The sequence below is a fragment of the Hydractinia symbiolongicarpus genome, chromosome 1 (genome assembly GCF_029227915.1).
Source record: "Hydractinia symbiolongicarpus strain clone_291-10 chromosome 1, HSymV2.1, whole genome shotgun sequence".
NCBI lineage: Eukaryota > Metazoa > Cnidaria > Hydrozoa > Anthoathecata > Hydractiniidae > Hydractinia > Hydractinia symbiolongicarpus.
This window is the reverse complement of record NC_079875.1, coordinates 14,184,999-14,202,908: the sequence shown is the minus strand read 5'-3', so window position 1 is coordinate 14,202,908 and position 17,910 is coordinate 14,184,999. Positions and strand designations below refer to the sequence as shown.

At 32.2% G+C, this 17,910-nt stretch overlaps 1 protein-coding gene across 1 annotated transcript; it reads right to left on the bottom strand.

Moving 5' to 3' along the window:
• Positions 1-3,156: 3,156 nt before the first annotated feature.
• Positions 3,157-17,542, bottom strand: LOC130641450 (NCK-interacting protein with SH3 domain-like). The gene is made up of 14 exons (XM_057448257.1): positions 17,520-17,542; positions 17,197-17,398; positions 16,390-16,490; positions 16,040-16,212; positions 14,349-14,895; positions 13,943-14,069; positions 13,642-13,803; positions 11,096-11,182; positions 10,617-10,755; positions 9,236-9,316; positions 8,491-8,619; positions 8,326-8,418; positions 7,698-7,870; positions 3,157-7,373 (listed from the first exon to the last, which is right to left on the bottom strand). The coding sequence occupies exons 2-14, from the start codon at positions 17,362-17,364 to the stop codon at positions 7,185-7,187; spliced, it is 2,169 nt and encodes a 722-aa protein (XP_057304240.1). The 5' UTR covers positions 17,365-17,398; positions 17,520-17,542; the 3' UTR covers positions 3,157-7,184.
• Positions 17,543-17,910: the final 368 nt, after the last annotated feature.

Below are 17,910 nucleotides of genomic sequence, written 5' to 3'. Positions count from 1 at the left end.
AGGTCCCAAACCTCTTAGAGTTTTAGATATTGGTTATTACTCAAAACTACTTCTAAAAATCTCTGTAAAATTCTTTGGTAATCGGAAAAATATATTAACTTTCGTAAGTTAATTAAGTTAAAACTTGAAACTCACAAGACAACTTTATTTCGATGAGGGAAATATTTTTGAGAATTTTGGTCACGTGATTAATCGGATTAGCCAATTTAAGTAAAAACCGGAAAATATGTTAAATAACTTTTATTTGGCTGTCAGAAACTTCAAACAGAATGCTCTAGAACGAAAGTAATTGTATTTTAGGCAGATAGTGGCATATTAGCAGCCCTTGTAATTAGAATTTTTTTACGTCAGCAATAAAACTGCCGATGTGAGATACATTTCAACTGATTTCCGTCGGCATTGCATCGGCAATTTTTTTTAGTGAAATTTTTAAGCTGGCAATAACTTTCATCATTCATGTTTTATTAGAGGTAGACCTCAATAAGCATCATAATTTCAATGCAATGAACTCCTAAGACGGTGATAAATGGGAATTGGCATAACTTCAAATGGCGAATTTCGTTAGGTTAATAGTTCACTGCTTTTTATGTTTCTACATGAACTTATTAGGTTAGGACATCATAAGATTGCATATCGTAGAAGTCGCCGATGACAAGCTTTGAAAATGCTTGTCACAGGCACAGTTTAATATGAAGTAAAACTGTACAGGAGACTTAATTGTTAGAGTCTTCATAGAACCTCTCTACTCACAAAACCGAGGGCAGGGCTGACTTATTGCCTGCTGTGTCGTGTGGGAGACAGAACTTCTGGACTTCTTTTTAATACAATATACTATTTTTTTCGATTATTATTACTAAATATATTTGATTTCTCTTTCCCCATTTAAAAGGATTTTTTAAACTTTATTCAAAAATTTTTGTTCTTTGGTATTACATCACGAGAACATTCGTCCGAAAGCTGTACACGACACCTAACCTCTCCCATGTTCTGGTTATATTTAACTTGCATGGGTACGCACTCTTCTTGCAGTATTCTCTGTGACCATAAAGATCAGAATGAGGCATGGTTCCAAATTGTCTTCCGTCTTTCGTCTGAGTGTAATACACCAGCCAAGCATAAGAGTGGCATGAAGGAAAGGGGCCGCAACTTTAATGTTCTCAAGCGTATGATCCGCCAACTCCGTAAATCCGATAACTCTGTGAAACTGCTTTCGAAGCCTACAACTTACAACAGCTCTGTCTACCATTTTTAATGAATGAATTCGATTCAGGGGGGTTTGATACTACCACTTAATCATTTTAGGGGCGTCGGAACTCGCGCATGACAAAAATTTGGCACTAAGTTCAGCCGGCTACAACTTTTTGTGATTTTCAAGTCAAGCGCGACGGTGGTCATTTTTTATATATATTGTTATCTCAGTTAATTGATTATAATTATGGTCATGTTATATATACCTTTACTGAGGTTCCAATGATTCGAGAATGTTTTCAAATGAATATTTTAATTTTTAAAATATTTTTGCTAGTCATCAGAAAGCAAACGTGTTTTTCAAATTTCACGGAGTTGAAGGATCCATTACGGCATTATCAGATGATAGTATATGTCGGATCCGGCTTATTTGTCCACAATTAAATGTATTTTTTTCTTGTCATACCCCCCGAACGGTCCACGACAGATAGCGCTACGATAATAAAAGTTTCAAATAACCGATATGTTGACGTTATGGATATAAGGACGTTAAATGTGTTTTTTTTCACGGAGTTGGCGGATTATACGCAATACGTTTTTCATAATAACACCGACCATTTTTAGCTCAGCCTAATGGCCTAATTTACTGAAAATCGACTTTAATTATTTTGTAGTCGCATTGAGTTAAGAAGCTCAAGCAAAACCAAAATTATTGTTATTTAAAAATTTCACAACAAAATTACGTCGGCAAATTTTTTGCCGACGCAACATCCGTATCTTTGTATTTTACGTCGGCAATTACGTTGGCAGTCCTTTAATATTATGAACAAAACCAATAGAAATTAGTTTTGCTTTAAATTCTTCCGATTTATCATCAAATTTTTTAATAGATTTTCTTCTTCTTTATTTAACATTTTAAGATAACCTTCTATTCGTTTCAACTTTCTTTATTTTAATTTAAGAGCAAATACTTAGAAAATCAAAGTGACACTATATTTCCTTGTTAACCACTTTTGTTTCATAAAATAATGTGATAAAGGATTTGAACCAGTTTGGCCTCCAAACCAAAATCAACAATTGTATATTTTTCACGATTCTTATGTTGTGTGTACAATATACACGTTAACAATTTTCACAACGATACAGACAAATTTGTCAAGCGAGTGGTGTTGCTTACACAAAGGTTGCAGCTCTTGCAAGTTTTAATTAAAAATGACATTGATAATATATGTAATTTGATGAAAAAAGAATATATGTTTTGGCATCCTTGAACTGCATGTTGTACAGAAATAGCTAATAATCTGTTCACATTTTTTTGCTTTGCTGACATAAGCCTGATTCACACTTACTTGCGTCTGCACTGCTTCTGCGTTGCTTCAATCTTGCGCACCCTGTGAACATAAAAGAAGTAAGTAACACAAGAACGACGCAACAATGCAAGAATATCAATTTTTTTATATCTTGCATCGTTGCGTTGCTCTTGCTTCACTCGAAGAAAATTTAAAAAAAATAATCATTTCGCTGAGAGAAGTGAATAAAGTCAAAATCATGACAACTGAAAATGAACAAAAATTGAGTGAAGCAGTTAGAAAATACCCCGTGTTATATAATAAACAAGACAAAAGTTTTAAAGATAAAAACAAGAAAAAACTTGCTTGGGAGAATGTAGTCAAAGAAGCAAGCTTGTTAGTGGTACGTAAATAATTTTTTTAAAAATACTTAATTTTTGTTGCTGTTGTTGTTGAATCTATTATATTGATATACCGTATTTCCTCTAATAAGCGCCGCGGCGCTTATTTAATTTTTGTGATTTTAGGTGCGGCGCTTATTAGAGGGCGGCGCTTAATAGAGGGCGGCGCTTATTTCGAAATTTCAGATTTCAAGTTTCTGAAGTTTTTGCCTATTCTTCAAATTCAATCCGTTGGTTGAATGCTATCCTTAGTAAAAGTTTTTTTGATAGATTTGGGGTTCTATAGAGGGGTAAGTAACGTACGAGAAAGAAATAACGGGTGAATTATCGTGTCTTTTCCTGTTCTCTTTCTATCAAATATAACAAAGATAATTTCAAACATCAATTTCTTCGTCGCTTTCTTGATCAGAGTCAATCAAATGAAACGGCCCGCATGCATCCTCAACATCCGAATCTGTTATGTTCTCAAAAGGATTTATTTGACTCTCTTCCTCTTGCAAGATATTCAGGGATTCTCTTAGCCGTGATGCCCCATCAGGACAAGCTCCCTCCTTTTTAAAACAGTGGATCTTGTCATCTTCTATATAAGACTATAGAGTTCGAATAAAAGCATTGAAATCTCATTTTCTCTTGATTTTCTAATAAGCGCCGCATTTGAGGGTGCGGCGCTTATTAGAGGGCGGCGCTTATTTCGAAATTCGAATTTTAGGTGCGGCGCTTATTAGAGGGCGGCGCTTAATAGAGGGCGGCGCTTATTGGAGGAAATACGGTATGTTAAGTACAAAGCATATTCCAATAATGTTAATTTACTTTTCTTTTGGCCAGTATTGCTGAAAAAATGTTCCTAAACATAAGAAATAGATATGGGAGAGAAAAAAGGAAGAGGAAAACAAAACAAAAAGTGGTGCTGGAGCTGAAGAAGCTAAATGGCCTCCTATTTTAGGTGCATTAGGCTTGCTAGAACCATATATTATTGAAAGGGAAACAACTTCTAACTGGCATGGCAACAGTGAGACAATAAGCCAAGACGAAAGCAATGAGATGGAGAAGGGAATTGGTGATTATGATGACAATATTTCAGTAGCATCAGAATTTTCAAACCCATTTGTAAGTGTAACAAATCCTAGTATCAGTTCCAAATCCACCAAATCAGCCATAGAAACTGAAATATCCTCTATCACAGGAAGAGAGCAGTTTCAGAAAAAAAGAAAAGTAGAATCTGATATGGAAGTCCATTTAATACTGAAGCTGAAGGAGAGATTAAGTTTTAAGAAAGACGAAGATCAGTTGTATGGAGATTTGTTAGCAACGAAATTAAAGAAGCTTTCAAAAATGGAAAAGCTGAAAGCAAAACATGAAATTGACAACATTATGTTCAAATTTCAACTTCAGGATGAAGCAGACTCTTTGTCAAAACAACACACCTATACTAGTGAAATATTGAGAAGCCCCCCACCAACCCCTTCATCCCCAATAGAAGTTTCAAGCCCTGTATACCAACCGCAACAACAATCCACCAATCAAATACTTTTGCCTGGTATAAATTCGTTCCAAAATTACCAGCCCCAAAGAAAACAGCAATTCAATGCACACTACCAAAACCCAACATATCTGAATATGTTAAAAGTGATAGCTCTCAAGACCAACAATGAATGTTGGCCTATTTAGAAGAATGAGAGAAAGGGGAATAACATGGACTAAAAGATTTTATGTATACAAATATTATTGTTACTTAACTAAAGAATACTTACAAAATCTAATAAAACTTATTCTTTGAATTGTCTTACCACTCCCCTGCTTCTTACATGTTCCCATTGCCAAGAGAGTGAACCTTCCATAGAGTTGATGTACGATTTTAAGTTTTCCCTGACCCCTTTAGCAGAATTAGGTGGTTGAGATCCTCTTATAGGCGGAATGTTGGTTAGTAAATTACTTTGACCATTAGAAACTAAGCGTCTCCATTCACCTTCCTTAATCTGTCCTTTGTCATCCCAGGTGTCAATTAAACCAGTCAGGCAATAACCAGCACTATTTGTTTGACGCAGAAATTTATGCAAACAAATTGCTGCTTGACTAGAATTTCTGCGTTTTCTGCCTTTGTTTGTATTGGTTGCATGAACACTTGTCAGTGTGCAGCTAGTATACCAAATGCATTCTCAATAACTCTTCATGCTCTTGACAATCTGTAATTAAAAAAGGCCTGGTTTTCTTGGATACCTTGACCAGGATAAGGTTTCATGAGTTATTTTTGAAGTGGGAATGCATCATTGCCAACTAAGTAATAGGGAATTGGACCAAAAACTGGCCAATTTTCAATACATTTGGGATTAGGAAGATTCATTTCTTTGTTAAAAAAAGATTTTCCAATAGCTGACCTGCGAAACTCACCACTGTCATTATTGGAACCATAATTCCCTATATCGAAAAACGAAAAAATATAACGGGCATTGCAAATTGCCATTAATACGAAGCTAAAAAAGCCTTTGTAATTATAATAAAGAGACCCACTAGTGACTGGAGCCTTTATCCTTACATGCTTCCAATCTATGGTTCCATGTGATAGATTCTAAACATCATAGAAATCTTTTGCAAAATATTCTTCCAATCACCTAACAAGAGTATATTAAAAAATTGAAAAATAACACTTAAAATAGAATAAAATACATGTTGTGAGCTAAGATCATTTGCGTAAGACTATCATGTAAGACAACGTGAATTGGAGGAAGAAAAACAAAACTTTGTAGATTAACAACATGTGTAGCCATTACAGAGGCCTGTTAACTGATGAGTCATGATGGCATCAAGTGATAATCCTCACTAAAATAGTCACAAAATTATATTATTTTATTGAGAGATTTTTAACACAAATACTGAGAAACATACCAAAGCATAGGAATCGAAACACCTTCAAAGATATATTTCCATATACACCAATTAGAATGGTGTAAGAAAATCATACTTACATCTCATCCAAGATGTCACACAATAAAATGTATTTGTTAATTGTCTCATGTTGATTTAGCATTGTCTTCTTATCACATCTTAATGGCCAAGAAAGTTCAGCACTTCCATCATTGTTTAAAACAAGAATACCATTCTAAACAATATTGACTATAAGTGTGTCCGCAGTTTAGTTCTTTTGGTTTATGACAGGTGTCTAAGCAAATATTACATTCTAATATCGCAGTAAGTTGAACTTTTGATAAAGCCATATTACTATAGAAAATTTTCAATTCTCCTAAAAATTAAATTTTATTATATAACACTTTGTTGACGTTACGGAATAATACAAAGTGCCAACTTTTCACTCACTGATATATAAAGTACTTTTGTTCAACAATGTTAGAAATAGAAGAAATGTAAGTTTTTAACAATAACAAAGAACTCATTGAAAATCTATCTTCCAAAATAAACAGCAATTAGCAAGATTTGGCACAACCAAACAACATAAGATCCTATGCTCTAACTATTAAACATTGACAAGTGCACCTTCACATTGACAAATTGTGTGAAACCAACAAAAAAATTGCTGAAATGACTTCTTGCGGAAACAAAAATTTGACAACCTTCTTTTTTACCAATTATAAAACACTACTCATATAACATTCACATTGCTAGTAGAAAAACACTAGACTAGTAGACATTAATTTAATCACAGGAATTTAACCTTGCTTCCTTGTCACATAAGAACAACAAAATAATTTGAGAATATAAATCCGAACAATTCTTCTTATCTAAAATATACATGTATACAAAAAGTTTTTAAAAAACTGTGCCATAAATAATAAACTATAAATGATATATACTATATAATCGATAAAATATAATTAAATTAATGACTATAATATTTATGCGCAAAATATTTTATTTAGACCTAACCTGACTTTAGAATGGCACTGTTACAGTCTTGACCATACCAGTAAATATTGAAATTTTAAACAGGGCAATTGTGTAATATGTTTTCCACTTACTATCTTCCTGTACTAACGATATGGGTAACAGAAAGTATGAATACTCTGAATTTCTCTCGCTGGACAAAACTGTTTAAAATTTCACCTGAAAAGCCAAAAAATTTATTCTTACAATTAAATTAACATTAAGGTAGTCCATCTTTAAAGGAAGGCAAAATATATTCAATACTAATTATTAAATTTTTGTCATTTTAAAAGAATTAGCTTTACCTGCTTCAATGTGTATGTGTACACAATACAAAAGATATAGTCACAACAAAAAGAAATAAAAGGTATTAACACGTTCCCAAAATAAAGAATTGCTACCAAAGACAACATAAAATTTGAAGAAAATTTTAGGAAAAAGACTGTGCAAAGCGTGTCATAATTTCTCGAACAATATAGACGTCCACTTCACTTTCTGTTTCCCTGTTGCTTAATATTTCTGAAAAGCATCGCTTGAATTCTTGTGAACGATGCTTGTGTTCATGGTAATGAGTTGTGTTCAATATACTGTGAAACAGAGACAGATATTCGGTCCGAACCTAAAGAGAAGGGGGAATAGGAAACAAACCTTTACATAAAAATAAAGCCATGCTTACATGTGGTAAATTGCTTGTGAACATGTACCCACAAATTCCTGTCTAATGTGCAAAGATTATAGCAGTAAGAAAAGAGCTTAAATCTGAAACCAAAATCAAAAGTAAAGACACAAACTCAAAAGGTTCTTTACAACACCAAAAGAAATAGCTACATCGCTGACCCATTTACACCAATGCTAAACAAAGCATTGATGGTTGTTGAAAGAAGTAATTCTTTGCATGAACTCTATGGAAAAACATAATCTCAAAAAGCAAGGTAAAATGTACCCTATCTTTCTTTTGTCTGTCAGTAAGTTGTCTCAAAATGATGTCGAAGAGGACATATAAGTCGTTAGTGAAGAACATTCCAGATGTTTTTGTATCCGCAAAGACATCCATCAGAAATTTCACGACTGAATCTGGACATCTATCGTTGAACTCAAATAAAGCAGTTGGGTCATCTGAAAGGGAAAAAAAATCTATTTCAAATACAAGGCGAGTTAAAAAGCAAAAACTCCACTTAACAAAAGCTATAATTACAATTTTTGCAAAAAAAACTTCAGCATTCTCTATGTTTTCGGTCTGATTTGTTTTTGACCCCTTTAATATTATAGACATAAGTAATAAAAAATGAAAACAAAACAATAAGTTTGTCTTTCTATGAAAAAGCTAGGGTGAACTCGAAAGTTTATTAAACCCTTATTTTGACAAAAAACCTAGACCATAGCAGGCTGTTTACTAAGTCTTAGACTTGCTCAAAGTATTGCATAGAAAATAAGCAAACACAAATTCTTTAAGTTCTTTTATTGCAAAGTGAAGAAAAGTAGAGGAGATGAAAGATGAAAAATGAACTGTTATAAAAAAAGGTTTTGGGAGTTCAAGGAACATTTTGAAACAACATTCGAAACAATCTTACTTTCTCTATTGAGCAGTAACAACACTTTTTCTGACAACGTTCTGAACACATTTCGTCTTGACATAACTTGCATGACAGTGTTTACTTTTGTTGCTGGAAATATCAATCATAATGTAGTTATTTACTTTCTTAAGATTGCGCTAATGTCTGACATCACCTACTTACTTTTAAAATGTAGATTATATGACAACAACAATCCAACCAAACCGTCTGCGACTTCGTCTTCTGTGTCAGCATCAGGAGGATCTTCAATTTGATTGAGTACGAACTCAATAAAATCCTCATTAAACTGAACTGGAAAAAAACTTAAGTCTTAACATTCTAAAGCTATCCTTGTCGATAGATAGACAACTTACTGTGGCGAGAAATTTACAACTGGATTTGCTGAGTGTTTAATGTTAAAAAAAAAACACAACAAAAATATAAATTTGTGACCTGCACGAGTTATATACAAGCGGTTAAAAGGTTTTTAGGTTTAAAAAAATAATTTCTTTGTTCCTCTTAAACACACTTTATCAAATTTGTATTATTTGTTCCCACAATACTTTCAATAAGTAAATGACATACAAAATAGCCCATAAGTTTGCACACAGACACAACTTATGGCGACACTGCTTGTAAACTGGATAAATAACCTTATTTTGAAGTTTAAAATTGTTTTCAAGGAAAATGTACTATGGGCCAGAGAAATTTGTCCCACAGTGCAGAAGGTCCCCATAGTGTTAGTTAGCAACGCACAGAAGTCCTCATAAGTCGTATAAATGCAAACACATGCAATTGCATGTGTCATGTTTTAATTTTATATGCACCAGACTCTCAGTACACTCCTTTAGTTATGCGCATGTTCCTATTTCTGAGTTTAGTAATAAAGTAGCAACAACTGAGTATGGTAATAAAGTCAAAATCTCACCATAATGATGATATGGCACAGGTTCACCAGTAGAAAATAACATGGTTAGTAAAAAGGATGAACTCACAAACTTGAAAATATCTAAAAAAAAATGAACGCAGAAGAAAACATTATGTGCATTTAGCTCAAAATTATTAGTGAAAAGAACAGAGTACTGGTCTCAACAGCCGAGCTTGACACGGCCGTTATTATTCTAAAATCATTATTATTCTAAATTCTATTATTCTACACATTTTAACTTGTTTGTAAAGGTTGAGTGGAGAAATTTTGGTGCAAAAATATCATAACCCTGCAACTTCCAAATTTATTCTTAAAATTGGTTTGCAGATATAATACCCACAATAAAACAACCAAGATAGCAGGCTTATTTTTCTGCTGGCTCTCATGGTTAATTGTTGATGTCAGCAAAAATTGAAATATGGTTTTGAATTTAGTGGGTTTAATTAGGTCGACGTTATTTCATACTGTTGTTAATTAGGCAAATAATTTAGAGGATAATTAAAATTTTCTTAACAGGCAAAACGAACACAATGTGTTTAATGTGATAAAGGGCGAAACAAGGAATTATTGTCTGTCTATAAGACTGTCCTAGCTGACAAATATGCCTAAGAATGTGAACAAAAAATGGTTTTGTTTGACTTTTTTTTCTTATATTTTTTTTTACATGCTAGTTCTGTTATGTTTTATCTCATTCTAACTCTTTTTTCAATTAATACCCACAACTGTTTTAATCAAATTAACATAAATTCTTGGTATTTTTAATTTCAGTAAGAGTCCCTGTTTTAAAATACGTTAATCTCTCATATGGTAATAATAGCGATTCTAAAGGTTTCAATTATGTTCAATTACTTGCATAGACAATGATTTATCATGTATTAAGACTAATCACCTTGTTTTTGGGTTTTCTGTAGCTTTCATAGGGCGTTAAAATAAACATATTTCCTTCACCAAAATAGGATGGGAAATATTATCTCAAAATATATATGCGCACCTTCAAACATAAAACTGTAAGAAAAAAAACTGTATGGTGCAATATTGTGTGTTTAGGCGTTAAAATGAGGCAAAAAAAAACATACACAGGTCATTTGTGTATAGAGTCAGGGTTTAATCACCACCTCTAAAGCTTCAAAATTTTCTATCAAAGCTATATTACAACTATTAGGAGAACTATTTCCCCTCTCATAAGAGATATCATTTACACTGTGTTTAATAGCTTGGATAACATTTTTTTATTGTGTAGTAATTTGTAATCAAGAGTTTGTAGCAAATTTTAGAATAGTAAACAATGATGAAAAGAAAAATGTAAAAATTAGTAAAAGAATTAGGGAAATTAAAGCCATGACAACTAGTGTAAAATAAAGTGATAAAAAAAATTACTCACCAGCTTGATCTTGTAGCATATCTTGTGCAAGCTCAGTGGGTAGAACGGAACAAAGGAGCTGTGATATAAACTGTTTACCAAGTTGACAGAAACATCCAAATGCATGAAGAAGAGATATACGAAGCTTAGAACGAGATTCCTAATAAAGAAAAAAGTCACATAGAAGGAGCAGAGCATATCTAGCGTAGACCTCTGAAGATATTTTGTAATCAGAACTACTTGTCGTTAGGCCGTGGAAAATTCAATAGGGGAATTGTCTGTTGTACAATATTTTCCGCACCACTATTTCATAACGCTTTCCCTTCTGTTAACAGGAAGTAACAAAATTTATTTGGATGGCAGTTATTTCTATGATTATAGGTGCAATTACAATCTGGATAAAAAACCCCTGGGTTTGAAATTGTCTTACAGACAGTGAGTTTTGTAAAAGATGAAATCAAGATAATTTAGTCTCTTATGGCAATGACAAGTTTTCTCACCATTTGATAGTATAATATTAGATCATTGATGTATCGATACTCATCTTCTTCCAAAACAGAACGACATATACTTGGATCAATTTCGTCCTTAAAAAAAGTTCACGCCAACATTATTAAAGGCTACTCAGTAATATTACACCACATTAAGTAGTAGGAAGAACAAAGTAGTTGAATCAGTGTATCGATGGACTGTGTTCAGACTTAAGACGATAAATTTATAAAAAAAACTACGCAAAGAAGCTATTTATTTGAAAAATGGTGTTCACAAGTTGGTTCAGACCGGTTTTCAAAAATCTTTAATACTGTGTTTACAATTATGCAATCTTATCCAGACTCATGAGTCTAGTTACTAAAAATAGACATTTAGTGGAATCGCATTTACATCAGATTTTACAAATTTATACAGATTCAGCATGAAAACGATAATAAAATAAAAAAATGTTTTTTCTAGATTCATTAGAATTCGCAATAATTGCTTGGATCCGTATAAATTTTGTAATGTAAACTGACAATATGGTATTTATCTGAATAAATTTGGTACAATACACGAATGCAAAAATTATGCATTTTTCTGTATGTGTGGAAACAGATGAAAACGAATAAAATATCTTTGGTTTCAAACTATTACATTTCTGTTTGAATCCAGATACTTTCTTGGAATCCGTATAAGTGCTTAGTGTAAACGTAGTATAAAAGTTTACTTTAGACAAAAAGTCATGCAAAACAGGGCCGACTTCTCATAAAAGGTAAAATAAAGATTTTGACATAGCTGTGAATAAAAAAGAGAAATTGCTGCACAAAAATCTTTTACTAAATACATGGTTCATTAATAATCTTAATATTCATCTCATCTCATCTGTTGACATGTAGGTACATCAAATTTAAAGGGGAATTAAGCCCAGATATTTTTTTTTCAGAAATATCTTTTACAAAGCCTACATATTTTGATGGTATATAAAAAAAATTGAAGTTTTTTGAATTTACATCTTTTCTAGCATAAAGTTGACAACAGTAATCGCCATGTAAAAATCAAAACAATATCTGCGGTGGAGATCTATGACGTACTTTACGTTCATTACAATTTTTTGATATCTTCTTTTTTTTTAAAGTTTTTACACAATGTGAATAAACATAACAATTCAAAAAATATAACTCTAGTCCGTTGTACTTTATTTCGCTTTTTCGTTGTTGTCCAACCCATGCTAGCATGGAAAACGGATGTTAAGCCGAGAATGATGATGATGATGTTGTTATTGTTTGTTTAAAAATGCTGAATCAAAGTTTAAGTTACAGTGTAAACCAGGATAAAAGATAAAATATTCAAAAGAAATTTATTCATTTATCAAAACTTCTTTGAAACAAATTGTTATTTGAGGCACATGGCCTCTCCTCTTTTTAATTGCTACTTAAGGAATGGCATTATTTTTAATTTAATTAAATAATCTGCGATGGTGTGTATTTTTATAGCATGTGGACCTGTAAGATTATAAAGCGAAAAGTGAGAAAATAAGAAGATACAAAGAATGTTTTATTTTTGTGTAACTATGAAAAATATGGTCTTTCAAATATTTACGAGAAATATATTTTTTGGAGACTTCCTTATTCATATATAAGGAGAGTTCGCAACATGTACAGGTACACCAATGCAAATTTTCAAGTCTGCTTAAATTTAATTCTTCTTCGCTATCACTAGATTCATAAGTCACTTTTTCAAGTTCTGCTTTAGAGTATTCAGGCTCATTCATGTAACATCCTGTTACCGACGTTTCAGAGTCACTTGAATGATCTACAAATAGGAGAGTCAGAGCAGGAGCTTAAATTTTCCATATCTCACTGCTTGCCTCAGTGCAAGCTTAAGGTAGGTTTCCATAAGACTGCATTTTCCGCTCAAACGGAAAAAGCTTGAGAGCTTTTCTCACAGGCATGCACAATGAAGTAGAATGACCGCTGACTCGACGTAAAAATATGCTCCCGAGCTTTTCTCAAAAAATTGAACTCATTCAACTTTTTCAGCGCGTATTTTATCTCTTGAGCTTTTTAACCAATGAAATTCAACAAAATGTAAAGAATTGCACAATCCAATTTCTTAGTTGTTGTTTCCTGTTACATCTTCTTTTAATTCGCTGCCAAAAAACACAATGTTTCATAGCCAAAGGTTTTTTCTGTTTACGGCAGCCATTTTATTCTAAACATCTTTTCTCTCAAGCGGGAAATTGATTTCCATAAGTTCAAACACAAGAGAAAAATGCTCCTTAGCTTTCTACGCTCGAGCGAAAATCGCAATAGTATGGGAAACCTACCTTTATGCTTCTTCAGCGTAAAATACGTCACGGTATATGGTGCTTACCGTTCGCTTATAGATGGGGTAAGTTTTATATTAAATCAATCAAAATAATATTTATTTTTCAAAATTTTGACCAGACTTTGGGAAACGAACATAATGTTAACCGAGATAATGCTATTTAAGTTTGAGGCTTAATTCCCCTAAAAGTTGTTGCAAATCTGTGAGTACCAAGAAGCCACTGATAAATTAAATGCACTACTACCATGATGCTCATCAAATTCTCCAGCAACTCCTTGATCACTAAGAAATCTTCATGTATGGCCCAATTTCGTTGCTGGGAGTCCTCTTTATGTTCTGTTAATTGGTTCAACACATCGTACAGCCGGTTTGCATCTTCCTCAGCCAAAGAGCCTTTAAACACATTCTAAAATTATGTACAAAAAACAAATTTCTACAGACAAGACAAAAAAGATTTCGCCTAGTGCTATTTTATTAACCTGGTGGGAGACAGCAATTATCTTTGTCCAATTGGAATGCAAAATAATCTGGAAAAAATATCTTACCAACTTATCATCCTGAATTTGCTTTATAATTTTCTTTAGTGGTTCAGAGATTGAGGGTACTTCGTTTCCAATGGTTTGTAGAACACAACGTATGGCTGCTAACGATTTATTAAAACTCATCTTACACCTAAAATTATTTTTGTTTCCTTAATGCTGTTTACCTACAGTTTGAATGAATACAATAAAATTTAAAATAAGATGCTTTGAAAAAGTAGCAATCAAGAACATCTAGTCAACAATCTTAATTAAGAGAAGTAGGATCCCTGTTGATCACTGTTAAAGATATTTTGGCTTTGTGATGTTTCATTTACTATTAGATATGTGGAAGAATTGATTTACAAATGGCAAAAATACCAACTACAATAACAACAAAAACATTATGTAGCAACGGCCTCAAATACTATACCTTCCTCTTACAGCATCAATAAGTTGTTTCCCCAAATCCTCGGGTACATAGCATTCTGTATCTTGTTGCAACAAAGACTTTGAAGTTATTGTACTCATGTCACTGGACGCAAAGGAGTCTCTCGATATGGTGTCATGTGGCACAAAAGAAAAACTTTCTGTATTTTTAGTACTTGGAGATTTTTGTATCAGGTTATCAACTTGTTTTGATTTTACATTTTCATCTGATCGGATAGTTTTGAAACTTGATTCACCCATTCTGGAGATTGTTATGTTACTTCCCTCAATTACCTTTAGCTTAACATCTTTTGTTGTTGTGCTCTTTGAAGTATTTACTTGATCCTTTTTACCAGAAGATGGTAAATATACCTGATGTGTACCTGTGGGACTGGTTAGGCTTTCATTTGATGACTCAGAACTGTTTCGTTTCGAAGGTTGTTTCATATTAAGAGGACTAATGTCCCCTTTATTAACTTGTATATTATAAATCTTACTACTGGCACCATTAGCGTTTGCCTCTGATGAAGCATCAGAAGTTGGTGCGGCATCTAAAAATCAAAAAGAAATGCCTTATGACTGAAAATTAGCAAAAGAGAATACTTTTAATATTTAATACTTAAATTTATAAACTGCCTGTTTTGGGAAGTATGTTTAGGCTTTAAAAGATGGGAATTCCACAACAAATTTGTATCACTCTTGGCAATTGTTGAGTGCCGACATGAATCAAAAAGGCTCAAATCCTTGAATTTTATCAGGCTATTGTGTTCACAAAAATGTATGGGCGCCACCGTAGAGAATTAGTCAATATTATTGTGATTGTTGTTAGCATAATGTAGATTTGCCACTTAATAAAGAACAACATCAAAAGCACCACCTCTACGCAAAATCCATAATAAGAATGCATGATGAACTTAAAAAAACATCTTCTATATCATGAAATAAATCCAAAAATAAGATCGTTTAAAAATCAGTTCAATTAAATATTATATTAAATATTAAAAGACTTATTATCTATTTATTTACCTGTATATTTTTAAATTTTTAAAGAATTATTAATTAATAATTGTAATTAATTTTCCAATACTGATTCGGAAAATTGAAGAAACAATTACTTTGACCTAATTTTTTCAGTTAACTTGTGGACGTGCAGAAACTTGACATGTTAATAATCCTACGCAGTTACTTATAGTGGGTTATGTATGTGTTGAACAACAACTCGCGTGAAAAGAACAACTAGCGTGAAAAGAACAGCTCGCTAAAAGCACCAGGCTTCCTCTAAAAATTCATTAGACATGTATAGTATAACTTAAATATGAAAACCAAGAAGGAAGTATTATTTTCATTACAAATTCAACATGCATAAGAAAAATAAATCATCACTGTATGAAATTATAACAGCATTGTTAAACGCTGCCCTTTGAATTTTCAAATTATTCTGCTCAGCCAATAATCTTCTATACTAAAATGGCTCTTTAATTCATGTTACTAAAAATCTTTCACTTATAATTCAAAAAACACACAATGGATCGAGGTTTTTATATGCCACACAAGGAATATCATTGTTTAAAACATCTTCAATATTGTGCATCTTTAGTTAAATCATGTTAGCCACCTTTAAGACTCTAGCCCATACAACATCACAGCAGGTCTGCGAGGAAAGTGGTTAGATAACTGGTTATTACTGTTATTTACCTTTAAAACCAGGTGGCAGAGGTGCAGAATATCTTTTGGTTGACTTTCCTTTTTTAATACTGTTTACAGGTGCTTGTGGAGCAAGTCTCTTAGGTTGGTGTGGAATTTCAGCAGTTGGATTAGTCCACAAACTCTTTCCTGATGAGATAGCTTCGCGATTTACCATCAGTTTTCTGTTAAGAGTAACAGAAGGGTACACTTTGTCATTAGGGTTTCCATTTAATTGCCAACACAAAATTCAAAATTTTTCCAGATTTGATCAAATCAATTTGACCATTTTCAATTAATTTAAGTAAAATTAAATTTAACAAAATAAAGCATTTTTAAATTTTTGTGGCGTGTGTACTTACTGTATATTTTTCCTCACAGTTTCATTCCAAACTGTATCACGAGAGTTATGAATAAGTTTAATTGATTCATCTATTGACTTGAGTACATCCTTCTGACTGATCTAGAAAATAAGGGTAATTATAACAAAATATGGTCAATGGCATATTTAGTAAATTTGATACTGTGATATACAATTCTTTACTTTTCTAAATGTATTTTGTCTAAAAATTTCTAATAATAATTTTAGTATTTTAAGGCGGCTCCCACTTTAACAAATCCATTTTTTTTCTAAACATTTTTTGTACAAAGATCTTCTGTAAAATATTTTTTTTTATAGTTGAAATAAAATAAATTAGGAAGTGGGAAAAAACAGGGAAAATTTATTTATTTATTTTTAATTTTATTTCTATTTTTAAAAACTTGTTGGCACGCATTTTATTTCGAAGTTGAAGAGAACCTTTAACTTTTGAAATAAATTATACAATGGTAGTAAATTATTAAAACATTTCACACTTATTACATATCAAGTAATTCCTTTCTCTTTTTTTAAGTGGAAATCCGCCCTTAAAGATATTTTTCTAAAAAGAATTTAAAATGTAAGGTGTCAAAAATAATGTTTATTTCTACACTCTGCGTGACATTAATTTTAGGTTCCCCACTACCATTTTTCTCAAGATAACATTAATCTATCCGTGCGTTCTACCTCTGTAACATTAACTAAATTTTGGAATTTAAGTGGGATTTGTGTGGGATTCAACACCTTATAAAATTACCATTTTTCTTTTTTCCCTAATAATTAAAATTTAATAAAAAATTACAATACAAACCTTATTTATTTCCAAGTATGAAGCAGGCACAAGACCAGTAATGCCATTTGTGCTCAACATCGACCACCAATGCTCATCAATTTGTTCAATCAAATTAAACTCATCTCCAGGTTTAAAGGAGAGTACATTTTTGTCAGCATTGGTATGTGAATAAAGCGCCTTGTACATAGCATAAAATTAATATGATATTATCTCAGTTCTCCTAAAAAAAGAAGAAAAATATGATAAAAAAACAGTGCAGAAATACGTGTAGATGACAGACAAAAGATTCCACGATAAAACTTTGCCTTTCAATAGTAAAAAATTTGGAAAAAAATAATCACCAATATTGTGTTGCTACTTTAGGCTCAGTGATGGTTTCACGTTGTCGATTTATTATTCAAACTTTTACAGTTAGGTATGTCACCCATATAAACTTTTCGTATCTAACATTTCTGCATGAAAAAAGACGGAAAAAGACAATGGATAAGAAGATGAATTATATTGTAAACTATATATACAATAAATGCAATATTTTTTTATATTATTGCACACATAATTATTAACAATATCCAGTCAAAAGAAAACAAATACAGCTTATCTAAAATTGTGTATCCAACAGGTACAAAACAATTTAAAACAATTTTGGATCAACATTCAAAAAGGAATTTTTAGGTTTCTAACAATGCAGAAACTAAAAACAGCAATTTGAATCTTGAACATGCAGAATATCAA

What these genes read in the sequence shown, in the direction of transcription:
- LOC130641450 (XM_057448257.1), bottom strand. Translation starts at nt 17,364, where the DNA reads ATGTACAAGGCGCTTTATTCACATACCAATGCTGACAAAAATGTACTC. An exon ending in TATGCTACAAGATCAAGCTG is followed by an intron (nt 9,317 to 10,616) that starts GTGAGTAATTTT and finishes ATTTTTTTTTAG; the next exon opens with ATATTTTCAAGTTTGTGAGT. An exon ending in ATATAATCTACATTTTAAAA is followed by an intron (nt 8,419 to 8,490) that starts GTAAGTAGGTGA and finishes TGATATTTCCAG; the next exon opens with CAACAAAAGTAAACACTGTC.